The 27,984-nt window shown below is 43.4% G+C and overlaps 1 protein-coding gene across 36 annotated transcripts in view; it reads left to right on the forward strand.

Moving 5' to 3' along the window:
- The window catches only part of adgrl2a (adhesion G protein-coupled receptor L2a), a 91,018-nt gene that overhangs the window by 59,487 nt on the left and 3,547 nt on the right, over nucleotides 1-27,984 (forward strand). For 5 of the 36 annotated variants that reach the window (XM_026194656.2, XM_026194661.2, XM_080290245.1 and 2 more), the window contains 19 exons: nucleotides 8,008-8,301; nucleotides 8,856-8,959; nucleotides 9,827-10,012; nucleotides 10,462-10,500; nucleotides 12,339-12,522; nucleotides 13,204-13,326; nucleotides 13,725-13,930; nucleotides 14,581-14,754; nucleotides 15,292-15,501; nucleotides 16,156-16,376; nucleotides 17,008-17,074; nucleotides 20,921-21,012; nucleotides 22,267-22,311; nucleotides 22,600-22,626; nucleotides 23,349-23,517; nucleotides 23,716-23,844; nucleotides 24,604-24,700; nucleotides 26,269-26,397; nucleotides 27,083-27,100. In XM_026194656.2, coding sequence (XP_026050441.1) covers nucleotides 8,008-8,301; nucleotides 8,856-8,959; nucleotides 9,827-10,012; nucleotides 10,462-10,500; nucleotides 12,339-12,522; nucleotides 13,204-13,326; nucleotides 13,725-13,930; nucleotides 14,581-14,754; nucleotides 15,292-15,501; nucleotides 16,156-16,376; nucleotides 17,008-17,074; nucleotides 20,921-21,012; nucleotides 22,267-22,311; nucleotides 22,600-22,626; nucleotides 23,349-23,517; nucleotides 23,716-23,844; nucleotides 24,604-24,700; nucleotides 26,269-26,397; nucleotides 27,083-27,100 — 2,514 coding nt within the window. Of the gene's footprint in view, nucleotides 1-8,007; nucleotides 8,302-8,855; nucleotides 8,960-9,826; nucleotides 10,013-10,461; nucleotides 10,501-12,338; nucleotides 12,523-13,203; nucleotides 13,327-13,724; nucleotides 13,931-14,580; nucleotides 14,755-15,291; nucleotides 15,502-16,155; nucleotides 16,377-17,007; nucleotides 17,075-20,920; nucleotides 21,013-22,266; nucleotides 22,312-22,599; nucleotides 22,627-23,348; nucleotides 23,518-23,715; nucleotides 23,845-24,603; nucleotides 24,701-26,268; nucleotides 26,398-27,082; nucleotides 27,135-27,984 lie in introns of all 36 variants that reach the window. The other 31 variants (XM_080290233.1, XM_080290247.1, XM_080290248.1 and 28 more) reach the window with 16 other exon arrangements.

Below are 27,984 nucleotides of genomic sequence, written 5' to 3' on the forward strand. Positions count from 1 at the left end.
AAATGTCAATACATTTGCATACAGTTTCAATCTTTGCGCTGCACAGTCAAATTACAACATTCGCAAGTAGGGATCGTAAGAAAGAAAATGACCCAATTTGTCTAAAATTATAAGGTACGGCTCACCGACGCGAGTTGCCAATTAGCTTACAAAAGTCTGCATGTGGTCAAAACAATGCCCTGTAGTTGGTGTGTTATGAAAGTGCTTTACAGTGCAAAAATGTTCAGCTGTTAACAGATGCTTGTGACTCATATGCATTAGCATCACCCTAGAGAGCTTACCTCTTATAGTCTGATAAATATACAGCTCTCTAATAAGCACCACTATGATTCATTTCTGTCTTCTGTGGTGCTTACATGGAGGTCAACTTGTGCGTGGCAACATTTAGAGAGAAAACAAGGAAGGGGGGTAAAAAGATGGACACTGTCAACGTCATCATTAAGCTTTCGCAGCCATCTAAGCTGCTCCGCTAAAATGTATAGAGCATGGATGTTTATGTGTCCTCGAGTTTGAATTTGTTCTTTGTTATTTTTTAAGGTGTTGCGATTGTGGAGTAGCCGGCTTGGATAAGGAGGTGCCACTTCCCAGGCTCATTAAAAGGGATGCTACTTTTAGCTAGTTACAACATATGCAGTCCTGACAGTTTCGTTTAGTACGACACTGAAAAACATCTCGAAGCAGCCACACCCTTAAAAAATGTATAAATTAGCCACAATGATCAAAACCATCTTTTTTTTATTCTTTGTTTAGCCAGGCTGTGCAGTTTTGAAAATGTGTGTGAGGCTATTTCTGGTCAGGTGGTAAGAACTTTGTGTCTGCTCACTGTGGTGCAGGATCACGGTTCAGGATGGGTTAAAAACATGTTTGCCTTGACAACAATCAAGTGTGGACACAGCGGTGTGGATGGGGAGGGTATCGATGTGGAAAATCACCCTTTCTGTTTTTGTCTTCATGTTTTCTTTTCTGTCCGTTTCAGTCACATGGTTTCTCGCCGTCGTTGTTTCTGTTGCATTCAGTTGTGCTGCTTTACTCTTTCTTTTATTTCTTTATTTCTGAGTTGCAGACACTCATTGTCTCGGTTGGTGCCTGATGCCATCGGACCAAACCCACTCTAACTCTGACAACCAAATCCACATATCTCTCCTAAAGCATGTTTTACCCTTTTCACGTCCGTGAATATACGATAGTCACCTTTGGTCACAGCGATGCCAATTTTGTCATCAGTGAAACCGAAGCTACACGCTGCCATGGCGTGCCTTCAAATTTGTCGTCACAGGCTTGCCTGTGTAGATTTACAAGCACGCGTCGTCCCAGAAGACCGTTTTAATAAGAACAACTACTCATCCATGGTGTCCACAGCTGTCCGTCGGCGCCTCCGCAAGCAAGTGCAATCACGGTGTAACATTAAGCACCGATCACATCAGTGCCTCGTTTCTGCTTTGCCCTCCAGCTGATCCAAACCAGCAAATTTTTTTCTTTTAAGTCCTCCTTCTCTGTGAATGTACACGAGCTGCGACTTAGATCCACATGTTTGCATTTTGCAAGCATGTCGTCACCCATAGGCATCTGTTTGACTTCTCTGCTGAAGTCGGGCTAAAGCCTAAGTCAGACTGCTCAAATAATGCCTAGTGAGAGCAGTGCACACTAAATGAGTGGATTTGAGCAAATCCTTAGCTCTGCCTCATGGGGAACTGCACACACACAACAGGGCAAAGATGGCCATCATAACATGAGCACGCGGCTCACACACTGCTGGCTGTCATTAAGAAGTCATTTCCACTGTTTTGTTTTTTTTAAGGATCAATATTTTCATTATAAAAAAAAAAAGTAAAATCCAATATTTCCCATCTGTTCGTAGTTTAGTTGGATTTTCTACTGATAAATTCTTGGTAAGTAACTATTCGCCTCTGTCAAGGTGACTCTAATTCTGACCGCACAAGCCCGGCCAGCCAAGGCTCAACCAAATGAAACACCTCACTGCAGCAAGTCTGTATAAAAATCCCCCCACAGCGAGCTGACCTCTTGGCAGGCCTGCTTCTTGGTCGGAACAGGTAAATTCAGCAAGTTTCATATTTTGTTGAGCGGCTTAAATACGTCCCTAAATCTCATATTTTTCTGCCCAGGTGCATGATATTTCCAATTTTGTCAGCTAAATGTCTCCATTGTTGCTTTTAGAATGCAAAACTCTCTAATATCTGTCCGCCTGCTTCAGCTCTTTATTCCTCCCCCGTATCTTTTTAAACACAATTTAGTTATTCTGTCTACATCATAACACCGCTGTTCTCCTTTTTGGTTATGATATAGGAGTGAATTTAACTAGGCTGATGAAAAAGGGAAATTCCACAATGGGGATTTGGACTATTATTCACAGCGTCTCAGATATTACTTTTGTGGGATAATAACGAACCATCCAGTATCTGGTGGCAATAAAGGCTATTACACATCAGGTTAGGAGGTCACCTGTTTCCTCTGAAATATGATCACGATCTTTGCTGTTACTCCAGCACTGAGCACTGGCCACTGGATAAAGAATACCATTTCAGAGCTTATCCCACAGTCCCGACCTGCTAGTTGGAACTTCACTTGGAATGCAGCCTTACAAGCTGATGTTACGTTAGTATAAACAACATGGCCAAATAATCTCCACTGACAGCACACAAGATGTGGGCAATAGCAAACCCGGGGTTATGATTTAGAATGTCACAAAGAGTTGTTTTACATAAAGGGGAGGAGGGGTGATTATAGTTACACTGAGTCCTATAGCCAAGGGGATCCACAGTCTCTTGTTTGATTACAGTCTGACTGTGAAACAAGGCGTATTAAAAGAATTATTACTCAGACATCACAATGGTCCCCCATCACTCCCTGACACACGCCTTTGAGGAGATTTATTTCACACAGGCGTGATTATTGTGTCTATGGGAGTCTGTGTTTCTCTAATCTGCGGGTTTGCATGGATTTCTGCGTTTTGCAGCTCCCGTGCTCACACATGCACACGCAGCCGCTTGGGTGTGCATCTCCGTGCGCTCGTGCACGTGCATGTGACTGCCCCAAAATAGATACCCTCTCCTGTGCACAGCGTTGCATATCAGTCTGCCTGGCACACTTTGAGTTAACGCTTGAAATTTGAGGCACGTACGGTTCAGAAAGCTGCAAGGAAAAAAAAAAAGAAAACAGGCGGCAGTCTGGCAGCTGCTAAGTCTGTTCTCCATACATTTTGTGTGTGAGAGTGTATATGAATGTGTAAATGTGTATATGTATGTCTCTGCTTCCTTCAAAGTGTGTGTGTGTGTGTGTTGCCTCCAGTGCTGCTGTGTGAAACAGAAACACTGGAGACAACAGAAAATAACATAATCCAACTATTAGGTTCCCTAAGACATAGATGTGTACTGTACACACCTCACAAGGACATGACTCATGGGAAATTATATGAATTTTCACTCGCCTTTCTTAATATTTACTGCTGATACACAAGCAATCATACGCTGTGTTCCCTCCACAGCTACAAACGCGGCGTAGAGTGAAAGATGTGTAATCCAATTTCCTTTGTGTATTATTGTTATTATTGGTAGATATCAAAATGCATCACAAACATATTATAAATCATCACGCTGTTTCGTACTCAAGAACAGCTCCATTTCCATATGAACTTCGATGCAAGGCGGGACCCGGAGACAACGAGCGCCGTGCGCGCTGGAAACAGGGACGCATCAGCAGTATTAGCACAGAGAATTATTTACAGTTTTTCTCACACTTCAGCGCCTTATTTCAATTAGCCTGCGCTCAGTGTCGAGCGGCTCTAAAGCCGATGGGTTGTTCGTTGGTCCCCTTCCCAAAAGCCTATCACGGGTCGCTATTGATGGCAGAAACAGGCCTGGATCTGTTTTGTGGTTTCATGGGCTCGTTAACTTTTTCCCCTTTCATGGGCGTGTGATTACCACAAGCCTTTCACTGTAGCACAAAAAGGTTGTTTTTTTCCCTCTCTCAAAAATGGTACAGTAGGTACAAGCGGTACAGTAAATCTCTTAAGCAGCTTCACTTCCCATCATGTGATTATTCCATGACAAAGCAGGGGATAGAGGAGGTGATAAGTGACATCCAATAATTATTTTAGCTTTTAATGTGGCAAATTAGCTGAAACGAATGCTAAACCACTTTCCCTTCCCTCACAAGATAAACAGCACCTGATAATGTGTATGAAACATTACCCTGATGAACAACCATGCGGTGCCTACTGAAAGTGAAGCCATTAAACATAATATAAAAGACACACACGCTGTCGGTTTTCATTTGTCACCTCGCCGTGAATACCGAGTCCTGGTAAAGTCTCATCTGGCCTCTGTGTGTGTGTGTGTGTGTGTGTGTGTGTGTGTGTGTGTGTGTGTGTGTGTGTGTGTGTTGCGTCCATGCATATGCTTTGCACTGGCTCAAAACTTGACATGCTCCTCTCCTCGATTTCCCATCTTATTGTCTGTCATCAATCCGAGGCCTGTAACCCCTGTGGTAATAACCGAACCACCGAGATACATTCAAGTGCAACAATGTGTGGGTGTTGAATCTCACAAAGAGGTTATGAATAAGTCTGCCCTGACTAGTGGCAGTGCTTTGGAGAATATCACTCTGTGCACTCCCACTGTATGACAGCTAATTGAAGCTTCCCCTTGGGCTAAGTGCAGCACAGACATAATAATCAAGGATCCTGTCCTGGATTCGATATATAGCCCGAACGTGGGATTTGCTTCTTTTGTCATAATCAAAGGAACGTCGCACAGGGAAAGTTCAGGAGTGTCAAGGCATGTGTTGCCACAATGGAAAACAGAACTATTTGCTTAATGTTATGAATCTGAAAAGGTCTGGAAAGGCCTGCTGCAGCACCGCCAACAGATCGATAGCCATCCCTCACTCGGCTCTGCTTGCTCTGCTTATAAAAACCATCCACTTAGACATCTCTGTGAAGAAGTGACTACCTGAGAAGAGTGTCCATTTTAATGCCTTTGGGTTAATTCCTCCTAGCGTTCATTGGATTAAATTAAACCAGTCTATGGCATAACGGTAATGAGATTATTGTGTTTCTGGTAGGATTACGGGATGACAAGCTACGTACACGGGAGCAGCAGTGGTCAGAGGGGCTGCATTGTTTATGCACGGATCTCTGTGGGAAGTGTAGCCTACATCCACATTAGCCTCGTTTTCACACTGGAAAGCGGATTAGTTTGCATCATAAACATGACATGAAACCTCCAAACTGGATTAATTGAGCCATTTTAAATAATGCGTTTTCTTCCCAGTACTGCTCATTAACGAAGCTCTGATGGCGTCCAATCAGAGCAGCAAGAGTTTTATTGGGGGTTTTTTCGTAGCTAACTGATTCTTTGGTTTTTTTCAATCCACCCCGCAGCCCTTTCCGTAAGCCACAGGGTCGTCCCTCTCAAACGGAAACCCCTCAGTTCAAGCTCAATATCAACAAGAGTCCAACATTAATTATATTCCCAGCTTTGCTGTTGACAGCAGGCACCATCAGAGAATAAAAAGATTGCGGTCGTTTTAACTAGCGCGTAAACCCCAACATCACAGCAATTTTTTTTTGTTTTTGCATGTAGTCCTGTTGAATGAGAGTATAGACAAGATACAGTTGTTAGTTGACATGCAAAAGGAATGTGCTTGGATTACAGCAGATGCCTCTTTGATTTATTGGCTGTAGTGGTGAGCCCTTTATCTCGAATCACGCTGCCGAACAGCAATTCATTTTCATTTCATTTCTGTCTGGATCCTAAACCTCCCACCCACAGAGACTGGGATTTTTAGCCTTATCATCTTTCATACTTTGGAAATGAGAAACCCATAAAGGGGCCCCACAGTTTCTTGGGAGCCTTGTGGAAGTTTGCCAAGCAACTCTGACCCAGACATTTATGAAGAAACAACGATAATCATTTTAACACTGCGTTGACACACATTCGTTTCCTTTAGACCGAGCCGCAGCATTGATTGCCACAGCTTGTAAAGTCAACCAGGAATCTGCAAAGCTTGCTTTCACGTCTCTGATTCTTCTCAGTGAGTCTTAAAAAAGAGAAAGAAAGAAAAAAAAGGGCTATAGCAATAAAAGGATATTGGTGCAGAATAGAGACAAACATTTCTCCCAGCCAGCTAAATGCTGGTGCTGAAAGGACACTAAGCACAGGTTGTCTCTCAACTGCTGTGACAGGCTGTGCAGCCAAGAATTTCACTGTGTTGAGTAAAAGGATACAGGTAGGGGAGAAGGGACAAGAGAAGGGGGGATGCTGAGGTGAAGCCAGCCGACCAGCCAGCCAAATCTGCCTTCAGCTCAGTGTCAAAACAGCCAGTCAGCTGTGTACACCTTCATGTCACCTGCTTGTGCGTGTGTGTGTGTTTGTGTGTATGCCGTCCTATAGCCTCCCTCAACAGGAGGGAGCACAGAGAGTCATCTCCTCTGGTCAATAGAGCCTAATTCTCCACAGGTGGCAGCCAGCCTCAAAGACGATTCCCTTCAGCTCCACTGTGCTGAAGCTTCTGATCCACACGATGGGGCCTTTGGTGATGGAAGAATTGGTGTGTGTGTGTGTGTGTGTGTGTGTGTGTGTGTGTGTGTGTGTGTGTGTGTGTGTGTGTGTGTGTGTGTGAGGGTTGAGTCAGATAAGAGGCGATAGATATGGAACCAGGGGTTCACCAGAACGCCAAAAATGTCTTCTTATTGACCCCACTCTTATTGAATTTTCCCATCGTCGCCCTCTGTTTCTCCGCTTCTCTTGCCTCACCCCTTCCACCTCAGATTATCTCCTCGTTCTCACTTTCTGCCTCATCTCTACCTTCACCTGTTATTTCACAAGGTGTTGCAGCACCGACAGCAACTGTGCTCAACCCCGGCAGTGTAACAGCACCTCTTCGCATTTTCTGCATGCTCTATAGGCAGCCTAATGGAGGAAATCAAAGTACTCAAATGCGATTAGATCGCATAACGTTCAGAGCTCCTTTTGATTGATTCGGCTTTTTTCTGTTAAATTCAACCAACAAATATGTTTTTTCCGAGGTGGTTGTTCTGCTTTCTTTTTGCACTTGCAGATTTATATCAAATAGTCAGTGTTTATCAACATTTCATCTATAAAGCTCCCTTATGTTCAACTTTTATGAAATGTAATTACAGCGTTACTCTCACTCCTCCGGTGTATCACATGAAAAATGTCTTCATAGTTTTTCCTTAGTGGCTCATGTTAAATGTAAGGACTGCACTATTTTTCTCCTTTCCTGGGACTGAAACATATTGTTTTTGCCCGGGGCATTGGAAGAGTTACTGCACACCTGTTTTATCAGAGTATGAGTTGTAGGGAGAAACAACTGTAAAATGAATGTTCTGGCACCATGGCTGCACATACAGGTTCCGTGTTGCTCTAGTGAAATTTAATCAGCCATGCCACAAAATCTTCCAGGCAAGAATGATTGCCAGGCAGGAGGATGTTACTGTAATTATTGTCTTGTTCGCTTCAGACTGAGTGCCTTGGATAAGCCATAGTCAACGGGAAAGCAAATACGCTTGTTGCACAAAGCACTTAGTGGCAATTTACACAACAGGGTACTTGGATGTATAAGCATTACAGCGTTGAACGTGTTGAGGAAAAAAATGGGAATGTTGCTTACAGGGGGCGCCGTTAAGGTTTAGTTGTACATGAAGACTTCTGCCCACCAGAAGGTCAAGCTTTGAAAAGCTGCCAGGTTGAATATTCTTAGCAAATCCTCGGTATTATGTGTTTTGCACAACAGGGGTGCCACACTAATGAGCTGACCTCACACAGCAACCGCAGGTCAACTTACCATTTGGTTATTATTTTTATTCACAGCACTGCATCGTGTTTTCGGAGGCTGAGAAACACTAAATGTATCCCAGTGAGATCCAGACTCGTCGTGTTCTCCCCCAACCCCATCCAACCCAGCGCAGATCACACAGCGGCGCTCCACCCAAATATTGACTTCTGTTTTTTCTCTCCCGTTGCACAGCACCGCCGTTTTCAGAAGTCACCACGACTCCGCCTACAAAAACGACAACCACCACAACAACAACCACGGTGCACTGGGGTGTGGACAACAATACCACCACAACAGGGTACAAGGAGCGCAGCAGGGGAGCGCCCAGGCCACGTCCTGTAATCCCACAGACTCCTTCCCCTCCGCCCCTGGAGTCTTTCCCTTTACCTGAACGCTTCTGCAAGGCAATTGAGAAAAGAGACATAATGTGGCCTCAGACCCAGAGGGGCATGCTTGTTGAGCGACCTTGTCCCAAGGGAACACGAGGTAAACAGGGCCGTCTTTCCTTCTCTCTCTCTCATCTCAGGGCCGACTGCTCGCTGCGTTCAATATGACCCGACAGCTCTCGAGAGAACATCCCCGTGTTTGTTAGATATTTCTTTTTTCTCTAATTATAAAAGATTTAACTTAAAGGAATCAGCAGTGGCTGTTAGCGTAAGCAGTCTCTGACTGACTGAGGCTCAGCTGTTTGTTTGTTCCTCATTTGATTGTATATGAACTCATGTCACTTTGTAGCAATAACAGGCTAACAAAATTAGTTTTCTGTACATTGTCTCGATAGACAAAGTGGGGAAAACTAAGAAGAAACATCTGCTCAGGCTTATGTTGTCATGTGCACAAAAATGTTTTGGATTCATATATGTTCTACATATAAATACTCAATTTGCATGATTGTGTTGCTTGTGTGCAATTTCTTCCTTTGATCTCTGTTTCTGCCTTTGTTGTTCAGCGAGCAGCCTCATAAAAAATATGTATTTGATTTGAGTTGATTCAACTTGACTGTTCTCTTCTTGTTTGTTTTCTTGGTTTTTTTCTGTCAGGCACAGCATCTTATTTATGTGTCCTTTCCACCGGGGACTGGCACCCAAAGGGCCCTGATCTCAGCAACTGCACCTCCCACTGGGTCAACCAAGTAGCCCAGAAGGTTTGTATGAGCTCTGCCTCGCTGTTTTCCATCTAAGTGTTTTTCTTAAAATAAGGAGTAGACAAAAATAATGTGTTCCTGTAAAGGACGTCAATTGCAAAAGTAAACTATTCACTGGAAAAAAAATATAAACATGGAAGCAAATCTGGGTCAGAATCACTCGAAAGCAGGATGACAAAAAGGGCTGATGTGTCCTATATTTTTGGTTTTATAGAAGATGACTACAAAAAAAGAAAAAAGTGAAATATCGGAGTTAAAACGATCCAAATTTTGTGTTAACAAAATAAAATGACACAAACTGCATTATACAGAGGGACAGTAGGAAAGGCACCATGAAGCTGCAGTGTGTATAATTGTGTATTTACATTTTAGTGATTTTGATTTTACACTTTGGTTAGTGGTGTAGTGGTTAACACCTTCACCCAGTTTGAAACTGGGAGGTCAGAAGCTGGCCCATAAATAGGACGGTTGTATTAGGAGGAGCATCCGACATGTAATCTGTTCCAAATCCACCACGTGGACTCGTTTGCTTTGGCACCCGACTCGGAAATAAGGGACTAAAGTACCTGACATTGTGCCCTTTGATTAAAAGCCTTTTACCTTCTGTATAATCTGCACCATAGTCTTATTTTGCAAACCACTCTTTGTAGACTTTTTTTCTTTTGCCTTAGCACACAATAAAAAAAGAAAAAACTGCCACTATAGCAGCTTCTGCTGTGTGAAGAAAACATTAAACCCTCTTTTCATAACCAATATTTCAAGGACTCATTCAAGTGTGATTTTTATGTTAGAAACAGAGCCGCAAAGAGCCCTCCAAGTCTGTCTTTTCGTATTCTCATTCGCATTACTCACTCTCTCCCCATGCAGATCCGCAGCGGTGAAAACGCGGCTAACTTGGCCAATGAATTAGCCAAGCACACCAAAGGACCCATCTTTGCCGGGGACGTCAGCTCCTCAGTGCGCCTGATGGAGCAGCTGGTGGACATCCTGGATGCGCAGCTGCAGGAGCTCAGACCCAGCGAGAAGGATTCTGCAGGACGGAGCTTCAACAAGGTAACCAGATCCTCCACATATTAGCAGGGTATTAAAAAATATTACCTCAAGTTTCTCCCCAGTTCCCTCTTACTGAATGACTCTGCATAACTTACATCGCTTTTATGCTTTACTGATAACTTAATACTTCTTTAATACAATAGCTGCGTTTTATTAGATTTTTTTCACCAGATTACGTCAGCAGTCTGCTTTTCTGTGCTTTTCACTTCAAGTTCAGCCGAGCTGGGAAACAAACAGAAAAGCAGTTCTGATTTTTGAGCAGATGTGTATTCAGTGTCATGAGTGTGATCCACCGGTGCCATTTGAGACTGGTCGTTTTATCAGTTGGTTTTTCCATCCAGCGCTCACCCCTTTATTATTTCTACCAATTCTTTACTCGAGCTCGTGAACTTGTGCAAATTACATGTCTCTATTTTGTATCTGTTCTTTTCCTTCTCAAACAAAAAAAGCTCCAAAAGCGAGAAAGGACATGCAGGGCATACATGAAGGTACTGAAGCAAAGCTTCTGCCCACTCTGCTTGCAGCTGCTGTCCCCTCTATTCCTGTACTACCGTACTGTATATGCCCTAGCCCAAGTTCAGCAGCATGCACCCTCTCCACTGTCGTGTACACCCTCCTCCCTGTGCTTCCTGCTTTTTTGAGTAATTGCTTCACACAAAAACACAGTTGTATTCAAAGTGCTTCCTAAGTCAAAGAGAAGTCATCTCCAGTTACTTAGGTGGCTTCTTTTTGTAACTGTGTACGTGTCTTCTTTTTTTTCTCTCCTGTATGCATTGACAGCTATGGTGTATTTTGTTGTTTCTTCCGTTTGTCCCTGTTATTATTTTCTGTGTTTCCTCAAGACTGCACGCCTACATGAATAACAGCACAACTCAAGCAGACATCCTCTTCTTACATCCCCCTCATTATTCATTTGATGAAGGATTTGCTGCTTTGTAGTGATGTATCAAAACTCTTTCTACGGATCGTTTCCTGACCATTCACAGCCTGCAAAGGGAAAATCCACAAGGGCGCAGGTTTGAGGTCATTAAATGAATGCGTTTCATAAATTAAAGGTACAAATCTATAGCTCGAGCTGGTTAATAGGGTTAGTGCAGGTCAAACGCTTTTTTTTTTCTTTCCCTTTCTTCCCCAAATGCTTTCACAGCGTTGGGTTCGCACATCAAAGTATTTTGGCTGTATATATATCCCCCCACCATCAGGGACATCAGTGTCCTCCACCTGCCACCAAAGTCACCCCCCTCAATCCATCTCTCCTTCGGGAGGGTGTTAAAATGGATCAAGCTAATTAGCCAGTCAACGGCCGTGCGCTCGTAAAGGAGGCAGGGAAACTGGAAAAAAGCAAAAAGCACATACGTAGTCATATCGCCGCCGCCGCCGCGTCGCATCATCGTTTCGCTTTTTAAAGTCAAAACATTTCGATTTGACTTCCGAGAGGTTATGTCGATGTAAATTACAGCAGCATGAGAGAGGATCAGGGACAGGGATTGTTGAGTCATCAGTATCTGACATCTGACGCAACTTCACATTAGCCCCCCCCCCACACACACCCCACCCTCTCCTCCAGCCGTCGCCAGCATTGATTACCTGATTAGACGCATTGATTTTATTATTTCCTGAAGAAAACCCTGCATCATTTATGCCCAATTTATCCTCCGTGTTTCCTGAGCTTTTAGATGGCAAAAAAGATGTAAGGGAAAAAAAAACAAGGTTTGCATTCACGGGACAAACAACAGTTTGGCAAACTGCACACTTTTGGTTGACTTTTCGAGTGCCTTTGCAGGGCGGCTTAATTACTTGTTCTACAGTAAAGTGTTTGAAGAAAAGGAAAGTTGCTGCCCACTGAACTTTCCAATTAGAGAGCTTTAATTGAGATCAGCCACGGAGACTTTGGCTTTCACCAGGCCGTCTCTTAATATCCTGTTATCAGACAGACGTGATAGGCTCAGTGCACTGTGACCCAGAGCATCGACGCAACATCCTTGGAAAAGAGGCCGAGCATCGCTGAAGCGCCTCGTCTCCTCCGCTCTTTTAGCAGTTCTTCCTTCATTAACATCACATTAAAAACATTTTTTATTGTTTTTATTTTGAAATGTGTTGCAAATATATGTTTACATTACATATACACCTGAGAAACAGACGTCCTTTCAGCTTCCTCACTTTTGTCCATTTCACTCCTAACGACGTGACACTCCAGCACAGCGTTTCACTAACTCACATCAGCGTCTGCATGTCACAGCTCATCCACAGAAAATGTCACTTGTTTCCAGACACTCAAGAACCTTTGTTTTCTGTGGATTTGTTTCGGTTATCTGCTTTAATACAGGCCATCGTGGACACGGTGGATAACCTTCTGCGACCAGAGGCGCTCAAATCCTGGCAGGACATGAACAGCACCGAGCAAACTCACGCAGCCACCATGTTACTGGATACTTTGGAGGAAGGGGCCTTCGTCCTCGCCGACAACCTCATGGAACCGGCTATTGTCAAAGTCCCAGCAGATAATATAAGTGAGTAAAGCCGAGTTTGCGGTAAGCAAATGACAAGCGTCCGTGATTGATGTGCGCCTCGGCTAATTTGATTACGCTCAGTTCATTGAAAGAGTAACTCCTGTGATAGCAACACAAGGCCGCCTCATAAAAAAGGACTTTGTTTTCATAATAAGGGTTTAAACCTCGGGGGAAGTGAAAAACAAGGCGTATTAGGTTTAACAAGTCGCTTACTGACAAAGTGATGAATATCAGACAATTAAATAGACTGGATTCTCTGATTGCGCACGCTTACTTTATAAATGTGTGCGTCTAGACCTTGTAACTCTATACACTAATGTGAACATTAGCCTGCTGTGCAGGCAGAAAAAAGGACATTGTTTATCCAAAGCTCCTCTTCCTTCGCTCATTTTCTTCAGCTGATAGACCGAACGAGAGAGTCCTTTGGTTTCTCTCAGCACCGTTTTATTCATATTAGTGGGAGCACCACTGGGATGAAACGATCACTGTGTGAGTGACGCTTTTATTGCGTGGCGCACTGTCACTAACATTTAGAAATGTTTAAACAGCTCGTGTAGAAATGTCAGGAAGAAATCGTCTTCCCTTCTGCTTTTTTTCTTTTTTGTCTCTTCTGAATTGACCGATTTTCGTTTTTTTTGTTGTCGTTCTCTAACTCATCCCCTGCCTCTCTGCTCTTGGCAGTCCTGGAAGTGTATGTTCTCAGCACGGATGGCCAGGTCCAGGATTTCAAATTTCCACAGATCGGCAAAAGCGGCATCTCAATCCAGCTCTCAGCCAATACTGTTAAGCTCAACAGTCGGAATGGTGAGTTAAAAAAGCAACGATAGCGAGAGGAGCTCGGTCAAAGTTAACTCTGGTAACTCAGAGACAAACAAAAGTGATTCTTTAGCGTAGGAGAAACTGTGAAATGGATTCATTTTCAAGAGACTGAGTGCAGTTTATCTCAAAAACTCCAAAGCTCTGCGATTTTAAACCTACAAATAAGGCCATTTGTAGCAAATATATCTCACTTCTCTCATCCATGCAGATAATTGCTTGAATAATTTAAATTCAGCTACATTGAAAAAGATGCAGTCAGTTTTAGAGCTTTCTCGTCCTCTGGTCTTCTGCATATTTTGTCTTCACTTCTTTTAGGCCCCTGTTGTTTTAATTGCGTCGCTCTTTCCCTAATCTGGTGTTTCTTTAAATCTTTCGCTCCGCAGGAGTTGCCAAACTGGTTTTCATGCTCTACAAAAACCTGAGCCAGTTCCTCAGCACAGAAAACGCCACCATCAAGATGGACAATGACGCCTACGCCCGCAACGTCTCGGTAGCCGTCAACTCGGACATCATCGCCGCCTCAATCAACAAAGAGTCTAGCCGCGTGTTCATTAATGACCCCGTGATTTTTACCCTGGAGCACATTGATGTAAGTCCGCCTGCAGGAACAAATGGACGGGCCATATTAAAAACACCAGGAGGGAAGATCTAGAGTAGACGGAGATGTGCAATTTGAATTGTAAATGTCTGGCTAGGTCAGTCGGCAGTTTATTTAAGTCATTGAACATCAAATTAAAGGAGTCTTTAGAACCTAAGTGAATTCTTAATGAAAACTAATTCTTTAATCAACATTGGGATATAAATGATACCCATTTTCTTTTATAGTGAGGGAAATTAACTCCTAGATTAGCCCTACAATCTAGGATGAAATTACTGGAGCACCAATTATCTTTCGTCTTTTAAAGTTGTCACTAGAGTTCCCAGAGGGCCGCGCGTGACTCCATTCTTTATCAGAGAAATTGTGCAATTCCAAAGACATGCCGTCAAACAATTATGCTTCTCTGTTATTAAGGCCTCGTATACGCGACCATGCTTCGGTTGATTTGGCAAGCATGTGCCAAATGAGATACAACATATGAATTGCTTCATAAGAGCTGTGAAGTGAAAAATCCTCATCCATATCAGTGCAGAAAAATACTTTCTGTGAGTGGGGGGTAAATGGCCTCTGTGTTCTACATGTGCTTCAATTTCAGGAAGTCAATTATTTGGACACTTAACCATATCTCTTGTTATCTGCAGATGGAGCACTACTTCAACTCCAATTGCTCCTTCTGGAATTACTCTGAGAGAAGCATGATGGGCTACTGGTCCACCCAAGGCTGCAAACTCCTGGACTCCAATAAAACACACACCACCTGCTCATGCAGCCATCTCACCAACTTTGCCATCCTCATGGCACACCGTGAAACCTCGGTATGTCCAGTCTTCTTTCGTGCCCACCCGTAGCATTGGAGGATTTTTGATTAAATCAAGATCAGACCCTTAACATTTTAGTTTCTAGGCTTGAATATTAAAGCAGCTAAAGATTGCAGCTATCACGGTGCGGTTTAATGAGTCGATCTGTGCGTACTGGGTTGTTTTTGCCAGACTTTTTTCATCTTTCAGCTTGATTTGAGTGCATCTTCTCCAACACGTAATGCTAATTTTACACCCAGAAGCAAACGATAATGAAATAACCACAATTATTGAAAGAGAAAGATTTTTTTAATCAATATCATCACCATGGGCGCCCGCAGATATGTCATGGGATAGGGATGTAGTCCCAAAATATGAAATTGGTTACTCTGTGTCCTTTTGTTGCTCCTGATTTATCTCATTATGCTGGAATGTAAATGTAAGCAGTCATTTCTTCGTTTTAGTCCTCAATTATCAAATCTAAAAGGGGAGGCTACCATTATTTCCCTCAGAGCTTCACACGACCCTCTTTGTCATTTCGCCCTTTCGCTTCAGGCCAGCAGTGAAGTGCACGAGCTGCTCCTGACCGTCATCACTCGCGTCGGCATCGTGGTGTCCCTCGTCTGCCTCATGATCAGCATCTTCACCTTCTGTTTCTTCCGGGGCCTGCAGAGCGATCGCAACACCATCCACAAGAACTTGTGCATTAATCTCTTCATTGCAGAGTTAATATTCCTAATTGGTATCGATATGACGGAACCCAGGGTAAGCCGGAATGATTTCACCCTATTGATTTGGTTTTGATTCATCCTCTCTCTCCTTATCGCCTCTCAGCCCTCACACAAAAGACCCTTCCAGAGTAAAATGGATAAGACTTTAAGCATTGTTTGTTTCTAGCCTTCCCCACTTGTCCCTGACATGACACGAGTGGAACAGCACCATTAATATAGCTTACTAAAGGGACATGTCTTCCGCTTGATGGGTCTTTTTCCCTCTTTCCTTTGAAGCTGCAGCGACGATTGCTGAGCAACGGCAGCTTTTTTCTGTCTTTTTTCACAGCTCCAAATAATTAAATCTCCTAACTCTAACCCCACAATACTAATGGCATTTAAATTTGTACTGTGCTGATGGAAAGCTAAACCTGTGCTTAGTCAGAGCCCATGTGGTGAATGAATATTCATTGTTTTTCTCTGCTGTTGAACGAGACGCCCTGAAACGACGATCTTTTCAGGGAGCTTCAATAAAAGATGGGGTACACGATGTACAATTTTCACTAACAAAACAGCAACAACAACAAAAGTCAGATGGAAACGACACGTGTCATCTTGATGTTGAAAGATTATTTAATAAATTTCACTGTGTCTCCTTTGCATCTTGTTCTTTGATTGTCTGAATCTGTTGTTCTTCTGTCGTTCTCAGATTGGCTGTGCCATCATTGCGGGGATCCTGCACTTCTTCTTCCTAGCTTCCTTCTCCTGGATGTGTCTTGAGGGAGTCCAGCTGTACCTCATGCTTGTAGAAGTCTTTGAGAGCGAATACTCGCGGAAAAAGTATTACTACGTGTCTGGTTACCTCTTCCCTGCCATCGTTGTCGGCGTCTCAGCAGCTATTGACTACAGGAGCTACGGGACCAAGAAAGCGTGAGTGCAGCTTCTTTTTTTCTCTCTCTCTGAAAACATTCTTGGAAATGCAGAGCAGACATGCTGGATGCTGCACTGTGTGGGCTTACCTGCTGTGGCTGCGTGTGGCAGATTTTGAAAAGAAATCCGCTCGTCATTTCTTCCAGCACCTTATGTGCATCCCTGGAGACTACACCAAAACATTTGAGCGCCTTTTGCCAGGGATGGGCAGCTGTTCAATTTTTTATGTCATTTGAAAGTGGCTGACAGACTCAACACTGTGGTTTCAGGGGAGGCTGCAGCTACATTAATGCCTTTCTGTTCAAAGACCCTCCTGTGACCTCTTGTTTGTAAATGCTGTCTTAAAGAGGAGAGCGCAGTGCAGGGGAAAAAAGCCTTTTACATAGATTAATGGCTATATCACAGCTAAGACGACGCTATTAAGAGGGGCTGCTCGGTTTGCTTCTTCTCCTGTTGTGTCCGGCCGTCTTCCTGCTCGTTTTGTGAAAGAGCTTTGAGTTAAACACTGATAATAACAGACATCAGCCCAAGTAACCAAAAATGATTTCTTTCCATTTTTAGCCACAGGAGCACGATGTCGTTTTTGTGGTGTTCACTGCCTGGAGCTGATTTGTGTGTTTCTCTGACATAGGTGCTGGCTAAGTGTGGATAATCATTTCATATGGAGTTTTATAGGACCTGTCACCTGTATCATCATGGTAAGCTGTTTTCTTTTCTTTGAATACTCATACTGACAGAGTGAGGAAGGGACCAAGAGGGTGAGATGAAAGAGATGCAGGAGGAAGATAAAGGGAGCAAGATGGTTGAACTGAAGGGAAAAGTCAGCAGGATTTTTGCTCCAAGCCTTCCCGGTGATGACAGGTTAATTTTGCGCCACAGACAGATTACGAGGCGTCCGACGTTCCCCTCTGCCTCTCACTGCCTGACAAGCATCAGCCTTGATAGTGTACTTTAACCTCACTTTTACACAATTTCAGGAAGTCTCATATCACAGATATTACCTGATGACCTTCAAAGGTATGTGATGAGGGAAAGTTAACAATTGGCTGAAATGGTCCATTTTACAGCACACGTTGCAAGCCGGGGTAATGTTCATAGCTCTTTTTTGTATTTGTCTGCCTGTAAATAGCGCACGACTTTGTCAGGAAGACGGAGAGCAAAGGCATCCCTTCTGTTTGGTCAGGGTCCGCCAAGGGTGAAGGACATATAGCATATAATATTGACATATGTCCCATTGAGGCATGCAATTATTTACTGGTCATGACATTATTATCTCTCGCTCCATCAGAGAGGCTCAGAAGAATAAGACCTTCGGGAGTCTTACTTCCCTGCGCAGGACCAAAAAAAAGAAATAGCAGGTGGTGAGCCTCACATATATCCTCTCAGCTTCCCACATCATGTATTGCTTTGCCCTCGTGCACACCGAGGGATAAGGAAGCTCTGCAGGCTCGTCTTGCTGCTGTGTAGGGAGGATGGGTGGTATTTGTTCAGTACTGTGTTCATTATCCAAGCTAATGGTTGGTACTGTATCTACAGATGCAGTGACCTCTGCTGAACATCAAGCTGACACTGAAAATATACTAGAGAAAAGGGTCAGCCGTGTCAAATTCCATCGAGTCCCTGCACACTATTGGCAGACTGCTCCGAGTTTTCAAAGTAAAGATGCAGTGGCCGTACTCTTTGTCTGTGTGGCAGCAGAATAAGTAAAAGGCAAATCTGCACACTGGATTGCATTTCACAGCTTTCTCACAAACAGGCGTTGGCTTAGGAATGGAAGAAATGGTGCTCACTCGAAAAGGGTCTGCGCTGGATTGAAATGTCTCGGAGTAAATGCTGAAATGACTTTTTCTTGTTTTCAGTGATTTTCCTGTCTTTTTTCTTTCCTCCTCTCTGCCTCCCTGCTTTGAATGTGTGAGCTTATAATTGAGGAAAAGCTAACATTGTATTAAAGCAAACATACATTTCTCCCTGTCTCAGCAAATGCTCTGTCAGCCACACTGGAATATGTTTCCTTTCCCTAAATTGGACCCTCATTGTTTTCCAATCGAGTGTTGCTCTCATAATGATTTGCATGAAAAATATTTCTGCAGTGGAAATGATGATCGGGATCCCGGTGGTGATGACCGCAGAGATAGAATCATGACCCTGTGAGGAGCTAATGTATTGTAGCAGAGCTAATATGTGACAGGAATGAGGTTTTGCTGCACTGGGCCGGGCCTCGCACACCGCTCCTCTGATTCTGTGCAACAATTGACTCAAAAAGACAAAGTACTGTGGAAAGGGGCATCTCGGGGGAGCGTGCAGGAGCAAGGTTTGTCTGCACCATCCGTGACCCTGGTTTCTCTACAAATTGGCTTTGTCCTTGTCAATGAAAGACAGAGTTAGAAGGCGAAAAGGCACATGAACAGGAGAAAAGGAGAGAAAACAGTGCTGCTTTGGCTTATGTCTGGATCCCCACTTGTCACCCAGACCATGTTTGTGCCAAGTAACACCAGTTTTGACCTAGGGTGGTCATGTTTTGTTTTGTTTTTTCTCAGCCTTGTGCTTTCCCCCCTCATTTTTCCTGTTGTTTTTGCTGCCGGATGAAACGCTTCCTAAATACTGACTGAAAACAAAAGCTGAGAGCAGGCATTTAGATCCTTGTTCTTAGGCAGAGGTTGCCCTGCTTCTGGGCACAGGGGGTATTAGCTCCATGAAAGGAGGAACATGGAAGTAATGAGTGGTGGGGGGAGCCATTAGCATGCTTGAGATAACTTCAACACAAGGCCTTTTGGATCATGACACGTCGCGAGCAGTTCTTATCATCTGGACAGCTCCATCTGCACCTTTAATATTTTATCCCCAGCAGTTCATTTGGAGTTCAGTGTGTACACACACAGTCCGCTTCAGAAAAAGCTTTCTCCTCAGTCCCAGTGTGGCAAGGTGCTTCTGCATGGCTTGCAGTGATGATTCAGAGACAGAGTGAAGGATAGAGGCAAGACAGCTCCGCTCTAGCAAGAGGGATCCCCCGGGAGGGGCTGCGAAAGCATGTCGGTGGGGGTGGGAACATGTGCCATGCTGCTAGGTTACTTTAAAGTACCGTGTCCCTCTCCTCTGTCTCATTGGATCCATGTCACCACTCCAGGCTGTGTGAAAGGGTTTTTCAAAAGTCCTCGTCCTCGTGTCCCCCCACACCCACACGCCTCCCCTCCCCCACACCCACACCCACTGTCTGACTCATGCAGACAGGAATAATGGCTGATCACGGTGAAACAAAACATAGTTTCAGTGCCGTCTGTGATATGAAAGAAGGTTTGCATTTTTTTCCTCTTCCTCTCTCGCCCCTTTTTCTTTTTTTTACAGTCGGGCTTATTGTGAGTGGCTCCATGAGTTGATTGCATGTGGAGGGGTGATGTATTGACCACAGGTAGTCTTTTGATAGCAGCGTGTGTGCACCAGAACACTGAGAAAGACTGAATGGCTGTGGTCTGAGTCCAGCTCACAAAGGTCCCTTGCATTGGCAGTCCGTCTCCATTTTTCTTTTGCCAGTGCTGCAGTGCTCTAAAGACAGCGTGCTAACGCCAAAATGCACTGTTTGGTTTTCGTCCCTACAAATGTTTTACTTGCATGGAGCTTCTTTGTTACGCACATGGCACTGACGCCGCGTACACATAAATTTGTCTGCCGTGTTTCTGGTGTTTGATCCTCTTATTTGCTCTATTGGAGACTCACATCTCAATTTCCCTTTGTAAGATATTCCTTGACATCATTTATACATGCCTGGCTTTCAGCACAAATGCACTTGGGTTTGTCTGAGTGAGTACATGTACATGCTGCGTCAGGTGCTAGTTTGCTCCAGAATAAATGTTTTTGAGGTAAATTATTTGGAAGGGCTCCTTGCTGGAACATGCAGCCTTTGTGTCTCTAAATCACAGTATTGATTTTTTTTTAAAGGTAGCAAATAAATGTGCTCAGAAACACAGCGCATAGTATCCCTGTCTCAACCTGATATGTGCCACTGGTTCTCTAAAGATTTAATACATTAAAACAAGCAAGCAACAGCCTCCACACGTCTCCCCTTCCTTCTCTCTCTCTCTTTTCATCTGGCCACAAACAGGAATCGAACAAAATACACCACGTTCCCTCAAGCCTTCTGTAGCTGGTTATACCTTATAATATTTCACTATGTGCATAAAATGATATGCAGTTGTTTTGTACACCAAGAGGCTCTCATTTCTTCTGCTACTTTTCATTCCCTTCTGACATTCCCAGAATGGTGCTGTGTGGCTGCCCCCCTCTTTTCTTTTTTTCCCTTACAGTGATGGATTTTAATGCATTTCCATGCTCTTATTGATATAGAATGACACTAAATTTGGCGCCAGTCGGCCCCGTCTGAGACTAGCTGGAACGATAGATGTTTATTGGATTAGTCTGTGGACATGCAGAGTTGAAGGCTCTCCTCTTTTAATACTTATGGGCAAATTAACAGTTTTTTTTTCTGTGTGTGCTATATCTTCAGTCATACATCTTCATGTATTAACACTGCCATTACTCTGTTTTGACAGCTCAATCTCATCTTCCTGGTGATCACAATGTACAAAATGGTGAAGCACTCCACCACCCTGAAACCAGACTCTAGCCGACTGGAGAATATAAAGTAAGTGAAGCGTCATCATATGCAGAACGCCCGCACACTCCTCCCACTTATGAGCAATCTAACACCGGTGCCACTTCCCCCGGAAAAACCACAAAGCCTCTTTTAGTGTTAAGTTGTTGTTTTTTCTCCACCTCTACATGAATTCTTTTTATTATTTATTTATTTTAGGCCCAATTTTAAAATGATTCATAGAGACTTTACTATTTTCACTGAAATTACTTTTTTTTTTGCATCACCATGTTGTGTATAATCTGTGATGATGACTACACATATTCTGTGACTCATATTTTTCATGCTTTGGTGTTTTACTGCAAACCTGCAGCCACAGAACTGCTCTGGCATGACACGCATCACTGTAAGGATGCTGCGTAACCGTTCAGCGTCGGCTCTGGCAGGGTGGGGCGCAGCCGAACAGCTACCATGTGTGCTTGAGACTGGAAAATGTCAAAGTTTTTTCATATTTATATAAATATATATAGAGAGAGAGATGCCAGCTTCTAATCCTAAAAAGAAAAAAAATCTGCCACCATCTCAACACCGCCACACTCCGCCTTTCCTCTTGTAGCCGCTGCTGAGTCACCGCAGCGTGTAGCTCAGCGTTTTCCAAAGCACTAATTACAACTGCTGTTGTTTTTGCACATTGTATGAAGAAAACTGATATAAATATATATTTATTGCTGTTTACTCCAGGGCCTTGTTGGTTACAGTCCTGCAGTCTCATGCCATTTTGCATTATTTACATTATATTAGTTTGTGTTTCAACCTCCACCACGCTGTGCGGGAGCGGCGCTTGCTGCTTTCTTTTTTCCCCCCGTCCAGTGTTTGTTATTCTTCATCTTTGCTTAATGAATGCGTGCAACAACACAGCTCTGTGGTAAAACCGCAATCAGAGAGAACAGTCACAAAAACGCCTCACTTAGTATTCTAGGTCCATTTGAGATGGACTCCTCCCTGTTTAAGGAAACCACAGCAGAAAGCATTCACTGAACTTCAGATTGTTGCGCATTTTGATGTCGGATGTTAGAAATGATTTCTTTCAAGCTTGTTTGTACTGAAATGCACCGTTTGCCTAATCGCTGTTTCCTCTGTGATCATTTGTTTCCTGTTGTCGCTGTTTTTCGTGCCAAAGTTTGATGCTGAAGTCAGACAATGGTCGCTGCATGTTGCATGTGAAGCCAAAGTTAACGCACACCCTCTCCTTTCTTTTTCTTCTGTCATTCCTCTCTCCTGTCTCTGTTCTGCAATCCACACCAGTAATTATCGCGTTTGTGACGGCTACTATAATACAGATTTGCCTGGGTAAGCTTCTACTACGCACCTCAGATAATTTTACCCACACAACACCACCCACGAGTAAAGGAGCATAAATGCATATTCAGCTACAGACAGCGAATGTTCTACATGTAATTGAATCATCAACAGCAAAATATACAAGTCTCAGTTCTTGTTAGATCCTTTATTTCACTGCCTCCCGTGATTTCCCCTGAATCAAAGTTGACGATATCTTACTCAAATGCCGACTAACCCAAGCTGTTATGCGCTCTAATCTAATTGTGTTTCTCTCTTCCTGCCTGTCATGCTCTCTAGCTATGAAGATAATAAACGGTTTATCAAGTAAGAACATGCTGCCCAGAAGTCGTCTCCTCAGCTTCTAGTTTATTCTCTCTATCCCACGTTATTTTTTCGTGCCTTTTTGTTCCTCTTTCTATCATTTCCTTTCACAAACTGCAGCTTCTAAGCTTCTCATCCACTGTCTTTGTGACCGGTCACTGCCACCACGTCCATCATTTTTGATCCAGTTTTGTTGTCGTTGCTGTTGTGTGTTTGATCATCGAACCGTGACCACTGTTGGTGTGCGAAGGCTCCGCAGGACCTTCGCACACGAAGCAGGGAGTTTTCCTTGAACTCTTTCCACGTCTGCGTAGCTTCTCCGGTTCTGGTAGCGCACTCAGTAGATGAATATGATAGTGTTTGTTGCTTTTGTTGAGTTATTTTTAAACATGTCGTGCTGTCTTGTGATAGCGGTTGGTGTGTTTTAATAAATAGAGAGGTATAAAGAGAAAAGCGGGTCAAGCTTTTGCTTGTTTCTTGTCTTGTCTGAGGGCAGAATCTGCACGTGTGAGGATGGAGGGGTGGGGACAGCGGGGAAGGGTTGTGAGGACGTGTGTGTGTGTGTGTGTTTTCTTTTTCATTTTATTTCATTTTCCTCCCACCTGGTTTTTAGCCTTTTCTACATATTTCATAGTGGAACCGGGTGATTAATATTCCAATCACCGTTCTGTCACAGAACCTCCCTCATGCTGGATTCGTCCTGTGTCTCGTTTGTCGTCCCTCAGATCCTGGGTCATGGGTGCTTTTGCTCTGCTGTGTCTGCTCGGTCTCACCTGGTCTTTTGGGCTCTTCTTCATCAGCGAGGCCTCGATTGTTATGGCGTACCTCTTCACCATATTCAACACCTTCCAAGGAATGTTTATCTTCATTTTCCACTGCCTTCTCCAGAAAAAAGTAAGTAGTCACTCTGCACTGCGTACGGTTTTTCTCTGTCAAGGTGAAAAGCAGAAGGCTTTTGAGCAGTCAAGGCCAAACCTTCAGCTGAATTCACAGATGCTGATATAAAGAACAAACACTGCCTCATTCTGCTTCTTGTAAAGTCATATGTAAAGTCAACATTGTATTTAAACACTTGGCTGTTTGCCTGCGTAGGTCCGCAAAGAGTACAGCAAGTGCTTCCGCCACACGTACTGCTGCGGAGGGCTGCCGACTGAGAGCTCGCACGGTTCTGCGAAGACTTCCACCACACGGACCAGCGCACGCTACTCCTCTGGCACACAGGTACACCGGCACTTTTGCACAGTGAGAGTCTCGCCACGTGCCAGGATAAGATGAGAGCGCAACGTATCCTGGACTCGTCGTGCAGCTCTGTTACGTTGTTAATAACCCCACTGTTTAAACGACTCCTCAGGAAAATGTACTTTTACTGTGAGCACAGAGAAAAAGCACATTCTGCATCTTAACCTCAGAGGTAGATGAGAAGACACAAACATTATCCCACTTTTTTACAAGCAGCATCTGCTGTACTGCATGAGTACCTTTCTTCTGTTCTGGCCCCTTTAGCTCTTGCTTTTATCCTTTTTCACTAACGCCATGTGCATGGGGAAGAAATACATATTGCACTGTTTAAAGAGCATTGCAGGCACTTTTTACTACAGGGAGAGCCAAAATTACAAAGAAGAAAACAACAACTTTGTCCTCGCCTTATCCGGTTCTTATTAAAGGCTAATAGACCTTAGCAGACAATACCTCCAGATGTAATGTGCTTATAGAGAAGCATCCCCGTCTCAGTATAACCTCCAGCCTATTGTAAAGAGTCATAACTGGAGCTGAAGTTGTTCAGAAGTTGACTTACATAAAATTAGTTTTTGAAAAACTCATCCAGAGGGATTGAGCAGTTACTACTGCCCTTGCCTCACTGCAGATTAGTAGGTTTGTTTTATAGTGTGTAGCACGTAGAGGGAAATCGAATGAAAGTTGATCTGAAAGGTGAACGGGCTTGTTTAAAGTCCTAATGGCTGTCCCTTGTTGACCTGACAGAGTCGTATCAGGAGAATGTGGAATGACACCGTAAGAAAGCAATCTGAGTCCTCCTTTATCTCAGGTGACATCAACAGCACCTCCACCCTTAACCAAGGTCAGTTCACACCTCATTTCTCTGCACATGCACACCTATGCACACATTTCATCATCCAGCTAAAAATACCTCCTTCAAGTTCCAATGATCTCACCAACACCGTCTAGGGTCCTACTCTGGTAATCGTAATAAATGATTCAGCTTGAAAAGACAGAGCAGTACGGTTTAAAAAAAAGATTTAGGTCTTTAGTGTGGTCTCCCTGTTCTGCCAGCAAAGGATTACAACAATCCATCCTCAAATACTCTGTGAGCTGTCATTCTGGCCAGTCATGTCAGTCTTAAATTGGGGCAAGGCTGGAAGAACTTTTTTTTAATTTAAGTGCTGGCTGTCCAAAGTTTATACCAAAGCTCAGGGGAAACATAGACAAAACTTAAAAGGCGGGGAAGGGGTGGGGTGCAAAGTTTTATTTTCGGAAAATCTTAACATTGCTTTAAAAAGGCGGTTTGTAGCCTGGCATGTAAGGTGACCTCTCTTACTTTACAGTGGGAGGGAGAAAAAAAAACTGTCATTTATTATTTAGCTTGAGCACAAATATGATGATGAGAAGATGATGTTCAACTCTGGCTGACCTGGAGTGCTTAGTGTGCTGTTAGGCTTTCTGCTGCTCTCTGAAATGGCTTTCCAAGCATGCGAAGGGAAAGAGGGTTTACACCGAGGTAGCTTAACTCCATTCCCTCCTCTCCCCTCCTCTTGACTCCTGTCTCTGCTTCTCTTTGCGGTCACTTTTTTTTAAAATTTTGCTGTCACTTGTCACAAACTACAACATTACACCTAGCGCTTTAAAACACATTTTGGCTTGCTGATACATCAGCATCAAAATAGAAGTCTTTTTGGGGGGGCGATCAGTATAATTTCCTGGAGATGTTAATGTAAAGGTTGGATATTGATCACTCTGGGGTGTAGCTGCCTCGTTACCCTGGAGAGACAGTGCACTGAAGGATGGCTCTATCTCCTAGAAGCACTTCCCTGTCATTAAAAACATCCCTGGAGACTTCTCAACATGACAGATGGCATTTAACACAGGTGATAAATGGCAGCCGAAATACCTCAGATCCTTAAAACACACTGCAAGCTGGGGGGGGGGGGGATGGAAAGAAGATGAGCTTTTGGAAGAAAGTGGCAAAAAATTAAGACTTAATAATAACTTTGACTTGGACGTGTTCGCCTTGGTCTCTTGGGAGCACTTATGTTTGGACCTGGTCCAACAGCAAAACCTCTGCACAATAACAGGGTGCTGTTTTTGGGAGGAAAATAATACTAATAACCGAGCTTGACTTAAAAAATGCGAGAAGTGTGAAAAATTGCAGTAATGAGCACAGCTGTTTCAAATGTTAGTTGGTAAATAAATGGGTTATAAATGCTTTTCAACACACGTAATGAACTAAATAACTGAAGAAGGACAGCACAAAGTTGAACATTTTTGCTCCTCAAACTTTTCTCTGTACAATCACTACGTTTCAGATTTCGCGTAAAAAGAGAAGTGACGCCACACGCCTCTCTACACAAACTGCTGCTAATTTCCTTGATCTCTTTTTCTCAATGCTCCTCTTCTGTCCTGCTGCTCCAGGAATGACCGGGAACTATCTACTAACAAATCCTCTCCTGCGACCACAAGGCACTAACAACCCTTATAACACCTTACTGGCTGAGACAGTCGTATGTAACACTCCCACAGCTCCAGTGTTTAATTCACCAGGTGTGCTTACTTGATACTTTCACCTGCATTCTGCCTGTTCTTCTGTCTTTACCTGCTCTCTCCCTCTTTTGTATCTCACTTCAGTGTACGGCACGCTAAAAGAAAAGCAGGATGTTCGGCAGTATCACCTTTCCTTCTGAATCACTGTCTCCCAAATGCTTGACACACTACATAGTGAGAGAATGTGTGTGTGTGTCTGTGTGAAAATGCACACATTTTCATGCACGCCAGAGATTTTTGTGGTTCGCCTCAATAGAGTCTCATATGTGTTCTCGTATTTCTAATATCCATACTCTGCATGGGACGTGATGATTAAGATGGCAAAGAGATACTACACATTCTGCCTTAAAATAATGCAAAGTATAATCTGCATGATTATTATGATGAATTTTCCTGAATTGAACAGGTCGTTTGTTAGTTTTGGTTTGCTTCAGAGGGAATTTTCCCCTTCAAAACACATTAAACTGCAAGAAAAAATCATGCAGCGTTGCATTAGTAGCTGCATACACATGCAGACTTTCACAGATTGCTTTACTGTACAGTTGGTGGTGACTTTTGAGCATACACCACACTGTAAAGACTGTGCTGTGATTATTTTTATATATATCTATATATGTATTCTATTTTGAAACTGAAATGGCCTCCTTTGTCATGTTTTGTGCTTTTCCCTTGTGCTTCCTTCTAGTGACCTACAGAGAGACAAGTATGGGAGTAAAACTTAACTTTGCCTATCAAATGTAAATTTTTTTCAGCATGCTTATTAAAAAAAACCCAACAAAACCCCGGCACAATCACTGGTTCACTTTAGGCCATTAACACACACTCAGTGAGCAAGCGGTTCACAAAATTATCTACCCAAATTTGAAAGACAATAAAATATCAAATATTCTTCCAGAGCTTCTAAATGCTTATTACTCTGCTATTGTCTCTTTTGCTTAATTTGAGATTTAACCAAAACAACATGTGTTGCTTTTTTTCTCCCCGTCAGAACAGCTTTTGTCAGGTTTCTTTTTTCTTTTCTTTCTACCTTTTTTTTTCATGTCTTTTCTTTTCTCTCCAGTTGCTTGTCCTTGTGTGGCATACAGCAGTTTCAGTGTCCAGTAGTGTCCCCGCACTGTTTTTCCCCAGAAACACCCGTCTGGACACTAAATTGCCGTCTAGCGGGCATAAACACGTGGATGTCATGGCTGCAGCTGTTCAGCTTTAGTTTTCCTTCTTCATACTTTTTTTTGAAATTTCCACAGAATCTCTGTAAAATCTTTCCCTTTAGTCACAATCGGTCCACCCCTCCTGGACAGAGACATAATGAATTGCCATGGACATTGAATTAATGTTATAATTAAAGTGGTAGCAGAGTTCCTTTATCTCCTTTCTCAGTCGTGGTATTACAAATACATTTTTCTGCTGCTTTCCATGACCTCCATGCTTTGAGAAATTCCTAACATGACTGAGTCTGACCTCAGCAGCAGCTGTTTTTTTTCTTGAGCTGTTCTGCTAGTGACCGGGGTCTCACTGGGAACTGTTACTGTGACGGATGCCAAGTGCCGAACTGCGGGCAGGCTTTGACCTTTGCCAGCTTTGGGTACA

Source organism: Astatotilapia calliptera, chromosome 15, assembly GCF_964374335.1.
Source record: "Astatotilapia calliptera chromosome 15, fAstCal68.1, whole genome shotgun sequence".
NCBI lineage: Eukaryota > Metazoa > Chordata > Actinopteri > Cichliformes > Cichlidae > Astatotilapia > Astatotilapia calliptera.